The sequence below is a fragment of the Pygocentrus nattereri genome, chromosome 2, assembly GCF_015220715.1.
Source record: "Pygocentrus nattereri isolate fPygNat1 chromosome 2, fPygNat1.pri, whole genome shotgun sequence".
Taxonomy (NCBI): Eukaryota; Metazoa; Chordata; class Actinopteri; order Characiformes; family Serrasalmidae; genus Pygocentrus; species Pygocentrus nattereri.
In genome coordinates this window covers 15,050,092-15,062,283 of record NC_051212.1, presented here as the reverse complement: position 1 = coordinate 15,062,283, position 12,192 = coordinate 15,050,092, and the positions used below count along the sequence as shown (strand labels likewise).

The 12,192-nt window shown below is 41.6% G+C and overlaps 1 protein-coding gene across 1 annotated transcript in view; it reads left to right on the top strand.

The window, feature by feature from the left end:
• LOC108415343 (carcinoembryonic antigen-related cell adhesion molecule 5-like) overlaps positions 1–12,192 on the top strand; it is a 653,433-nt gene that overhangs the window by 31,534 nt on the left and 609,707 nt on the right. The window contains exons 4-5 of the mRNA XM_037547406.1: positions 5,102–5,398; positions 6,406–6,705. Of these exons, the coding sequence (XP_037403303.1) occupies positions 5,102–5,398; positions 6,406–6,705 (597 nt within the window). The remainder of the gene's footprint in view (positions 1–5,101; positions 5,399–6,405; positions 6,706–12,192) is intronic.

Below are 12,192 nucleotides of genomic sequence, written 5' to 3'. Positions count from 1 at the left end.
GGTGGGCTGAGGGCGGCGAAACGGTTGCAGGAGGTGAAGACCGGCTGGGGTGGCGGTGAAGGTCTGGAAGGCCGTCTGCGGCGCTGGCGTTCCCAGGGACCAGGTGCGGCTGGGGCTGGCGTGAGAACGGCGTCTCCCGGTGTACGAAGAGACAAGGCTGGCGCGACCACCGAGAGGGAAACTTCGAGGGGGAGGCTTCGAGCTGCGACTTCCGCTGAAGGAGCTCGTCCTGCCTCTTCAGGAGGGCGGTGATGTGACGGTCCAAACGGGCCAACTCAGCGCTCAGGGCCTGGAGAGCTCGGTCCTGGGAAGACATGTTGAAACCTGTGTAAGAGAAGAAATAGAAAGAGAGAGGGAGAAAACAAAAAGAGGGAAAAGGCGTGAGGGGTTAGCGGTCTGAAAGTGTTAATTATTGAAGTGAAAGTTGAACGCTGCTCAATCTGAAGTTCTAAGCTGTGGTGCTCTCTGTCGCTCGCAGTGACGTGCTCAGGTAATAATGACCTCCTGTGGTGCTCTGTGGTCATTTCGGTACGATGAGTCTTGAGCTGAATGAGCTCCTGTGTCTCATCACCGTGTCGTAGAGTGGGTGGGAGCCAATGTTCATAATGGCCTGCAGCTTAGACAGCGTCCTCCTCTCCGACACGGCCGTCAGCGAGTCCAGCTCCACACCCACAACATCAACGGCCTTGTGGATCAGTTTGTTGAGTCTGTTTACATCTGACACCCTCAGCCTGCTTCCCCAGCATGCAACAGCATAGAGGATAGCACTCGCCACCACAGACTCATAGAAGATCCTAAACATAGTAAGGTAGATGTTGAAGGACCTCAGGCGCCTCAGAAAATAGAGACGACTTTGGCCCTTCCTGTAGAGGGCGTCAGTGTTCTTAGCCCAGTCCAGTTTATTGTCAATATACACACCCAGATATTTGTAATCCTCCACAGTGTCCACACTGACCCCGCTGATGGACACTCGGGTCACCGGTGCCTTGTCCCTCCTCAGGTCCACCACCAGTTCCTTTGTTATTGTCACATTGAGCTGCAGGTTGTTCCGCTCGCACCATGCGACAAAGTCCTTCACCGTCGCCCTGTACTCATCCTCCACTCCCTTGCTGATTCATCCAACTATTGCCGAGTCATCAGAAAACTTCTGAAGGTGGCAAGACTCTGTGCAGTAGCTGAAGTCTGTGGTGTAGAGGGTGAAGAGGAAGGTAGAGAGGACAGTTCCTTGTGGAACTCCAGTGTTGCTGACCACTCTGTCCGACACACAGTGCAGCAGGCGTACATACTGTGGTCTGCCAGTCAGGTAGTCAACAATCCAGGACACGAGGAGGGCATCTACTTGCATCACTGTGAGCTTATCACCCAGAAGAGCAGGCCAGATGGTATTAAATGCACTGGAGAAGTCAAAAAACATGACCCTCACAGAGCTGGTTGGATTATCCAGGTGAGCATATACTCGGTTGAGCAGGTAGATGATGGCGTCTTCAACTCCCAGGCGGGGCTGATAGGCAAACTGGAGGGGATCTAGAAAAGGCTGGACTATGGGTCGGAGCTGATCCAAGACGAGCCTCTCCATGGTCTTCATGACATGAGACGTCAGTGTCACTGGCCTGTAGTCCTTGGCGTCACTGGGTCGTGAGGTCTTTAGAACAGGAACAATGCAGGATGTCTTCCAAATCATGGGGACCCTCTGGAGACTCAGGCTCAAGCTGAAGACATGTTGAAGTACTCCACAAAGCTGGGCGGCACAGGCTTTAAGCACCCTGGGTGGAACCCCATCAGGGCCTGCAGCCTTGTTTGCATGGAGTCTCTTCAGTTGTCTTGTCACCTGGTCAGCAGTGAGACACACTGTAGAGGTAGTGGGTGGGGGAGGGATGGAGGTGTGAGATGGGCTGTCACGAGAGGGGAGCAGGCTATCGGGAGGGGGAGGGGGGATGAGTGGGATGGTCTGCTGAGGACTGGCAGCAGAGGAGTCAGGCTGGGGGGGGCAGAGCCTGCAGTGTCAAATCTGTTAAAGAACAGATTTAGCTTGTTGGCCCCGTCCAAACTGACCTCTGCTCAATGTTTAATTTTCTGTTATATCCATAAATATTCACTGACAAACCAGTATATTCAGTACTCCTACCTTCCGTTGTTACCTGCAGACAGGTACTTACACTCAGTGGCCATTTTATCAGAAACACTTACCAAATAGGTAACCATTAAAGGAGCGTATAAATTGGACAGAGGCTGATGGGCTGCAGTCGGTCAGTGTAGACCTACAAAGTGCACCTTTATGTAGGTGTTACTGATAAAATGTCCAGTGAGTGGCCACTCAGTTTACACAGCAGGCGTAACTAATTACTGTAGTCTACTATGAACACTATTAACACAGTAGATGTGTTTGAAATATTTCTAAAGCATTTCATTTTTACTGCAAGCAGAATATAAACCAGTTGTGATGGTGTTTCAGAGCCGTGTCTACAGTGGAGACTCTGTCACTCAGAGCTGTGGATCAGGCAGAGTAAACCAAACACAGCTGATACGTTTCAGCTTCTTTGTGCAGAAAGACAGACGTCAGCAGTTAATTTACAGAATAATTCTGCTGTAAACTGTAGAGAACTGCTGCACATTTACAGCAGAAACACTGCAGTGATCTACTGTCCTCCTTAAAGCAGTAGACTGCAGTAAAGAGTGATGCAGTAATTAGCTGTGATTTGCTGATTATATTGTGAGAGTCTGCCTGTCTCTGAACGTTGTGGTGATAGAGGACAGAGCTTCCCATCATTCCTTGCAGTTTTTGTGACTGTGATTTTTGTCTTAACATGTAATTCTTACTGTAAATATACGTCTGAATGCAGTTTACATGTTTTGGTATTCTAGTCATGGTGGTGTTTTGTGTTTCAGTAACTGGACCAGCCTGTAAAGTTATAATACAGTATGGACGCCATAAATAAACAGAAGTTATTGTTATTTCACACTAAACCGTTTTAGCATGAAGAGTCAGTGCAGCTCCTGCTTTGAACTCCCGGCCACTATAAAGATGTAGAATTCTGCTCTGCTGAGCTGCTGTGTTATTCTAGTGTAAAACAAGCTTTAGTCTGATAAATCATCAGAGCTCAGAGCTCAGAGCGGGGTGGGCTACTATGCTAGCTGACAACATGGATCAGAACAGATTTAGATGAGAACATGTTTGCAGAACAAATTAGTGAGTTATTATTTTATTAAGATAAGATACGATAAGATACGATAAGATAAGATAATCCTTTATTAGTCCCACAGCGGGGAAATTCACAGTATTACAGCAGCAGCAGAGTAACAGGAGTAAGGCACTCAGTAATAGAAATGGGAAACAGTATAAACCTTATCAACATTATAAATAATAAAAATTAAAGCTAAATCTCTAGACTATCTACAGGAAAATAAGGATAACAATAAAATAAAGTAAAATAAGTTGCATAGAAATCTGTATTGCACTTAGGATATGGCACAATGAAGAATGTTCACATTATTTCTCTGTATTAGTAATATAATATTATTAGTATTATTAGATTCTTTCTTCTGTCCTCACAGCTTTACCCACAGCTACACTGACTGTAGAGCCCAGATGGAGCCCTGTGTTCACTGGAGAGTCAGTGACTCTGAAGTGTGAGATACAGTCTCACAGTAACTGGAGATATCAGTGGTATAAATGCAGCAGTAGAACTGCAGTCAGTCAGTCTCAGACAAACACCTTCACCATCAGATCAGCAGCAGATCAGGATCAGGATCAGTACAGGTGTAGAGGAGAGAGAGATAACAGACCCACATCATCACAACCCAGCAACACTGTTACTCTCACAGTGAAAGTTAAGATCAGTGCTTTTGTACTGTCACTGTAAAAAATGTGATTATAGAAATAATTTAATTTCAAAATTGAATTCCTGTAAGCAACATAACAAAATCATAATGTGTAACCAGCCCATCAGTACTGCGCTTACAACTATGATTACATTTGTATTTTATATTTAATGGTGGTTTAGTAGCTTCTAATCAAAGTCCATTTTCTTTCTTTTTATTTTTTATGTCTTATATATTAACTTAATTGTACTTCTGCAAACTTGGGTAAATGGTACCAACGCAGAATAATAATAATGTACAGAGCATCAATCCTGTTTTTAGAATAAGGCTATTTTTACTGCAAAGGGTATTTTAGTGGTTAATCATTATTTAACATTTCATTATGTTCCTAAAGCCTTGACTGTGTAACTGTTTTACAGCTGACCATCCTCAGCAAACCTCGTATCTCCATTTCTGTTGATTTTCAGTTTTTAAGATCATTTGAAAAAGCTTTTTGGCCTTTATATTGTGTGTAAAGTTCATGAAAGATGGGCCAAAATAAATGGCCTAAAATGACTTGGAAAGAAGTCTGGTTCCATTGACTTACATTGAAAGTAATGTGTGTTTTTCCTTCTCCTCTAAAGTTTCCATTTTGGAGATACAATGTTTTGTTCCGACAGCAGTGATATGCACATGTTCCTATTCAGATAATATTTCAGAGTGTTTGTTTAACCTTAGTGTATTTTGATGAAACACAAATTACCAACTGAAACTCAGTTCTCAAATAGACATTAAAGAACCAGTAGGAGCCTAATGGTCCAGTGCAGTGGATCTCAGTGTGCTGTAGATTTTCATTCAGACAGTAAAATTACTCAGGATAAATTAACACAGTCATTTAAGAAAACGGTCTTTTTCAGCTTATCCTAGAAAGACATTAGCACATTATTTGTGCTACTAACAGTTAGAACTTTGTTACTGAGCTTGATTTGAGCTGCTGGACATACCGACCCAGTGCAAGCATGCGGTTCAACATCAGTGCAGCAGAGTAAAATATTGGGAGAGTCTGTTCAACATAAATGATGAACTAACCCAACTTTGTGTAAATAGACCACAATATAGAAATATGTACACATGTGCAGTCGTGACTGACGTCTCTTTTTTCTGAATTTATACAAACACCATTTCATTTTGTAGTAAATTTGTTTTTGCTAGTTTATGTTTATGAACAAAAACATGAACTAACTCTAAATCTGCACTAAATCTAACTCTCTGAATCTGCACTGCTGCTCTCTTCTTTCTGTAGATCTACCCAAACCTACACTGACTGTAGAACCAGAGAGACCTGTGTTCAGTGGAGAGTCAGTCACTCTGAAGTGTGAGATTAAAGGTTATGATGGATGGACGTATCAGTGGTATAAACTGGATCCATGGCGTAGATGGACTGCAGTGTCTCAGTCTGTGTATTACAATGTAAACAGAGACACTCTCACCATCAGAGGAGACACTGTGATTAATGGAGATCAGTATCTGTGTAGAGGAGAGAGACATGACAGACTAACATCATCAGAGTACAGTTCCTCTGTTACTCTCACTGTAAAGGGTGAGTCCGTTAATGTTTATATTTTACGTCTTTTCATGTTCACATATAAACAATTCAGTTAGTCAGTCTGTTGGAGACTCTAATGGTTCTTCTTTTATGGTGACACTGTCTGTGGTCTAGAACAGTGGACCCCAAATCTGGTCGTGGAGACCGCCTTTGATCTAAACACTTTAACAGAAACACAAGAAGGTGTTTTAAGATGGGGGGACAACTTATATATGACATGACAGATGACGTCCTGCAAAATGGTTACTTTGTTTTTTCATTTTATTTATAATTTGTGTCAAACAGATTGTGTCATACAGCTATAATAATGTGAGAAATGACAATAAAAATATCAAACTGACACATCAAACCACTGACGCACATCTTCTCTCTGCTCTCTTGTTCTGGACCAACTTTATGTAAATGAGATGAACATTATGTAAATGAGATGAACTTTATGTAAATGATCTGGCCATCAGTTTTCAGCTCACTGCAATGAAAACACTGCGTTCACTTAAACAGAGCAGCTACTACAGATTTAGAAAGTATAAAAACACAAACTCAGCTCTAAAACAAGCTCACACTCCACTCAGGTTATTATAAAGTTCAGAATGTTTTATTATTTATTCATCTGTTTATTGTTTATTTATTTGTTTGTTTGTTTGTTTTTAACTGTTGCAATCCTGAAATCAGGAGCTGCTGATTCCTTGTTTCTTGCTTCCCTACATTTTAGTGTTTTCTGTGCTCCTAACACATCTGATCTGTATAATGACATAATGAACAGGCCTTTACTGGGATCAGGTGGGTGTGTTAGTGCAGGTAACCATTAAAATGTGCAGGACAGGGGGTCTCCAGGACCAGGGTTGATAACCACTGATGTGGAAAGAGACACCAAGAATTCATTTTCATTTATTTCTGTAAACTGCATGGATGTTTCATTGTTTGTGTCCATTTCAGTGACATGTTTAGTCTCTGACTGCAAAATGTGCTCTAAGACTTTATTCTTTCTTGTGTTCTCACAGCTTTACCTACTGCTGAACTCACTGTAGAGCCCAAATGGAGTCCTGTGTTCAGTGGAGAGTCAGTCACTCTGAAGTGTGAGATTAAAGGTTATGATGGATGGACGTATCAGTGGTATAAACAGGATAAACAGAGTGGACTGACTGCAGTGTCTCAGTCTGAGTATCACACTGTAAACAGAGACACTCTCACCATCAGAGCAGACACTGTGATTAATGGAGAGCAGTACTGGTGTAGAGGAGAGAGACGTGACAGACCAACATCATCACAGTACAGTTCCTCTGTTACTCTGACTGTAAACGGTGAGCTCTTAACTATGATTTCTACTAAATGAAATTATTAATACAGTGTAGCAGGTCGAGGTTTTACAGCACTGAAATCTCTAGAGTTGATCTCAAATGTATCCAGGTGGTACCACGGAGGTGCTAAGAAGTGCTCAAGAACCCCCTGAAAATCATTCAGCACCCCGTTAGCACCCGTGAAAATGTTGATTTGCCTTTTTATATAAATAATGTACCTTTCATTAGACTTTACGTTCATAAGTCTTTTCCACCTCCCACAAGTTTATAATGAATCTGTGTACCTACACAGTCCCTCACTGAGACCGCTGATAAAGGATCAGGTCTTTTAGAGAACTCTTAATCAAAACACCCTAAAATGCTGATCTTCAGTCAGACACTAATATATATACACACTACTATTGCGAGATCACTGTAGTGGATTATTTTAATAAGCTGTTTAAACACAAATCACTTCTTATTCCTTCCAAAAGACAGAAAAGTCAGAACTAACCAGTGAAAGTACCAGCAGCTCCCACTTTGAGTCAGTCTCTTCATCACTTACAGCAGCTGCTTCTGTACAAGTGAGTTTAAGGACCAGCTCGACCTGGACAATGACGGTGTTAGTCCACTTAACACTGAGCTCTTCAGCTCCTGCTAGACCCCTGAATCCTGCTAGACCCCTGCTAGACCCCTGAATCCTGCTAGACCCCTGAATCCTGCTAGACCCCTGAACCCTGCTAGACCCCTGAATCCTGCTAGACCCCTGAACCCTGCTAGACCCCTGAACCCTGCTAGCCCCTGCTAGACCCCTGAATCCTGCTGGACCCCTGTATCCTGCTAGACCCCTGATAGACCCCTGAATCCGGCTAGACCCCTGCTAGACCCCTGAATCCGGCTAGACCCCTGAATCCGGCTATACCCCTGAATCCGGCTAGACCCCTGCTAGACCCCTGAATCCGGCTAGACCCCTGCTACACCCCTGAATCCTGCTAGACCCCTGAATCCTGCTAGACCCCTGAATCCTGCTAGACCCCTGAATCCTACTAGACCCCTGCTAGACCCCTGAATCCTGCTAGACCCCTGAATCCAGTATATTCAGTACTCCTACCTTCCGTTGTGACCTGCAGACAGGTACTTACACTCACTCACTCACAGCAAATGAGAACACTTAACTCCGGAGTATCAGACATGGCATTTTAACATTTTTATACAGTTTTTAAATAATTTTAAACATTTTAAAACAAGGTCACTTTATGAAATGAAATAAAAAGTTAGCCTCCAATTTACAAGGGGCTACACAGGATTATGCATTTTCATTCTTTTATCATGGTACTCTGTTGTATTTGTTGATGGAAATTACAGTTTATGTCAAAATGAATTGAAAATATTAGGAATTTTAAGACGAGTTTATGTTTAATTTGGCTTCACAAAATATTTGATGGGTTGTGAGACAAACACTGCCTCTGCATGAGGACCCTGACCTGAAAAGGTTTGGCTTTAAAAGAATGCAGTTACTGTGGAGATAAAATGTGACTGGTTAAAAAACAACACAGTAAAAAGTAAAAAATACACATTGTTTTATATTATATGTTATTATTAGTAATAAATATTATTAGTATTATTAGTTTCTTTCTTCTGTTCTCACAGCTTTACCCACAGCTACACTGACTGTAGAGCCCAGATGGAGCCCTGTGTTCACTGGAGAGTCAGTGACTCTGAAGTGTGAGATACTGTCTCACAGTAACTGGAGATATCAGTGGTATAAAGGCAGCAGTGGAACTGCAGTCAGTCAGTCTCAGACAAACACCTTCACCATCAGATCAGCAGCAGATCAGGATCAGGGTCAGTACTGGTGTAGAGGAGAGAGAGATGACAGACCCTCATCATCACAAGACAGCAACACTGTTACTATCACTGTGAAAGGTAAGCTCTATATTATCATCACTGGAAAGTTTGAGTTTATTACCATCAGTTAATTTGGGTAAAATTAAATTATTGGTAACACAGAAAATATAATACAGTATATTAATGTTGTCTTTGGGAACATAAATACAGAAGCTCTGGAGGGTAACATGAATAAATAATTGAGTCTGAGTTCCACTTTATTTATTTTCTCTGCCTGTATAACAAACAAAAAAACAGCCAAATGTTTTTCTAAGATCATTTTCACCCTAAAAATCCTAAAAACTCTATTAGCTAACACTTAGCATGCTATGCTATCTTTGGCCAGCAGGGGAGCCGCGTTTTTTCCTCTTTCTCTTTTGAGGACTAAGTGAAAGAAATCACTGTGAGCTACAACTGTGGCTACAATTAGCACTATAGACCAGCTTTGATCAGCAGGGCGTGGCTGTTTTTCCCCTCACCTTTCAGAGACCTGGTGAAAACTATTTCCCTTGATTCCTGATGGGTAAGGGAAAAAACAGCTGCTGCTGCTGGTTAAACGTGTTAGCCAGTTCTTTATCATACCTTACCTGTCTAGTGCACCTCAGAAGTAGAAAAAACTGTGGATGAAACTTCAGCAACTCTCTTTTTTGTCGTCTTCCCCTTCAGGGCTGTCTGTATTTTTATATGTAAGGTGTGTTTAGTGGCTTCTGTCAGAGGTTTGGACATTTTTCTGTTCTTAAAGCTTTCTGTGTGTTACTTTAGCATGGGGTTTCAATCTTTAACTGAACTCTGGGAAAAGTGGATTTGTGACAACAAACTGATTTGATTGGTAGATAAATTGAGTGTTTAGGGTGGGAGTTTAGTCTGAACTGTGTGCTTCATCTCCAACAGCAGAAAAACCTAAACCTGAACTCACATCAAGCCATAAAGGAGCTGAAAAATGTTCATGCTTTATAGTTTATATAGACAAAGAAAACATCATCACAATGATTTGTCCTGAGGATTTCTTTCTCTCCACAGAGAGACCAAAACCTGCGGTGTCCATACAGCCTGGTGATCAGGTGTTTATAGGAGAGACTGTCACTCTCAGATGTGACATACAGGGAGGAGGAGTCTCTAACTGGCAGTACAGCTGGTTTAAAGATGATTCAAACAGACATGTCAGAAATGGACAGCAGTACAGTATCAGCTCTGTTACAGAGTCTCACAGAGGACAATACACCTGTAGAGGAACAGAGAGAGGAACATCACGCTACTCACACACCAGTAAAGCCGTTACGCTGACTGTATCAGGTGAGTGAGATCATCTCTTCAGTGTTCATTAATCTCAGTATCACAGCAACACAGATGAGACCAGATGTTTGAGTTTGTGTTTTTATTAATGAAACTGACTCTAAATTCTCTGAATCTGCACTGCTGCTCTCTTCTTTCTGTAGATCTACCCAAACCTACACTGACTGTAGATCCAGTAAAATTATTCAGAATGAATTAATGAACAGTATCTGGTGTTTGGTCACAAATATAAAAACACAAATAAATGAATGAATTAAAGGACCAATCTGGATTATAATGTTTTCCTTTTTCCTAACTCCTCCCCTTCTTTTCCCCTTTTCTCTTCCCCCTCCCACACACCCTTCCACTCCCTCTCTACCCTCCCTCCATTAAGTTTTCCCTTTCACCTTACCCTTTCCCCTAGCGCCACCTGCCTAATAACCCCAATCCCCAAAGTAAATTTTACATTACTAAACAAACAGCCCAATTATCCCAATAAATGAATATGAGAGTATATGATTAGAGAATTGGGATACAGAGGAGAAAAAAATAAAAATAAATACATACAAAAAAATTACATAATAAAAAATAAAATTAATTAAAAGGGGGGGGGGGGGGTCAGTCATCTGACATGATCTGAAGAGACTTGAAATAAGAAAGAAAGAGGTTCCACTTTGAGTAAAACGCAGCAGTATTGCCTCTCAGAGTGAATCTCATCCTATCAGGTCTAAGAAAGTGCATGACATCGCAAAGCCACCTTGAATTAAGGGGGTTTTGGAGATTTCCATAACAACAAAATGCGGCGCCTCACTAATAAGGATGTAAAAGCCAAAATGTCCAATTGTCCGCTGGTGAGCAGGAGTACATCTGTAGAAAGGCCAAGTATTGCTAAAGAACAGTTCATTTTGATGTCCACGCCTAGAACTTTTGACATAGTTTTAAAGTAAGCAAGCCAAAACTTGCGTAAAGTGGGACAGAAAAAATACACATGGCTCAGATTTCACGGTGAGGTATGACATTTATCACATTGGTCGTTGGTGGTGTTCAGATCAAATTTAGAAAGCTGAGATTTAGATCGGTGAACTCTGTGCAATACTTTAAACTGAATCTATTGTAATCTTGCACAAGGTACACTTTCCCGCACCTTGGCGATAGCCTTATCCCACCATTGGTCAGTTAGGGCAACGCCCAGCTCGTATTCCCAAGATCTTTTAATTTTATTCATGGAACAGGCGTCCAGATGAACAAGCTTCGAATAGATGTTGGATATACAACATTTCTGAAAGGGCTCTAAAGACAGAAAGTCATCCAAGGGATATCCAACAGGAAGGTGGATGTAATCCAAAAAAAGAGAAGACACAGTGTCTAATCTGCAAGTATCTAAACAAGTGGGAAGGAGGCAGGTTGAATTCTGCTGATAACTGAGCAAAGCTACAAAAAATAGCATCTTTATAAAGATCATGAAGGGATTTAATACCTCTGTTGTGCCAGAGAGGCTGTGTGTTGGAGAGCTGGCCGTATAAGCAGCTGAGAGGGACCGGGATCTTTGGTAGCTTTACCGGCTTTTGAAGGCATAGTGACCACCAAACAAGTCCACAAAGTTCACAAAGAAATTAAGCACAATGACAAACCAACCAAGACGTGTAAACGAGCCTCAAAACATTAAAATAAAAGTCCGCTCTGCAGAGAGCTTCAAAAACACGTCTACATCATGCTGCTTCACACCGGAGGTTCCAGAAACCGGTCTGTGCTAAAAGTATAACAGTATAACAGTGAGATATTAACAGTTACAGTGGGGCCGTTTATTCTGTGAGCTACAACTGAAAAATGATCATGCTTTATAGTGAACATAGAAAAGAAAGACAAAGAAAACATCATGAGAATTATTAGTTCTGAGGATTTCTTTCTCAGTGGTATAAACAGGATAAACAGAGTAGATGGACTGCAGGGTCTCAGTCTGAGTATCACACTGTAAACAGAGAAACTCTCACCATCAGAGGAGATGCTGTTACAGCACAAGCTAAAGTACCCCTTTAGAACTGTTCAGCCCTCTTCAGGACCACCACAACACAGTGATGATTTATCACAGGCCCACCCCATCAATAGGTCAGAGTGTTAAATTAAGCTGGATTTGTTCAGATAGTGAAATTTGAATTGTTCCAGTAAACTGCGTTGGGCAGGATTTCCAGAGTAGAGATATTAGAGTTAGTCCTAATATAAATCCTTATGTCAGTATGTCACAAACTTTTAATGGTAATCACTATTACATTTATTATACAATATAAATTTGCAGTATGTATATTTTGAACATAAGTTATTTCTGATATCTGATGTGTATATTTGATGAAATAT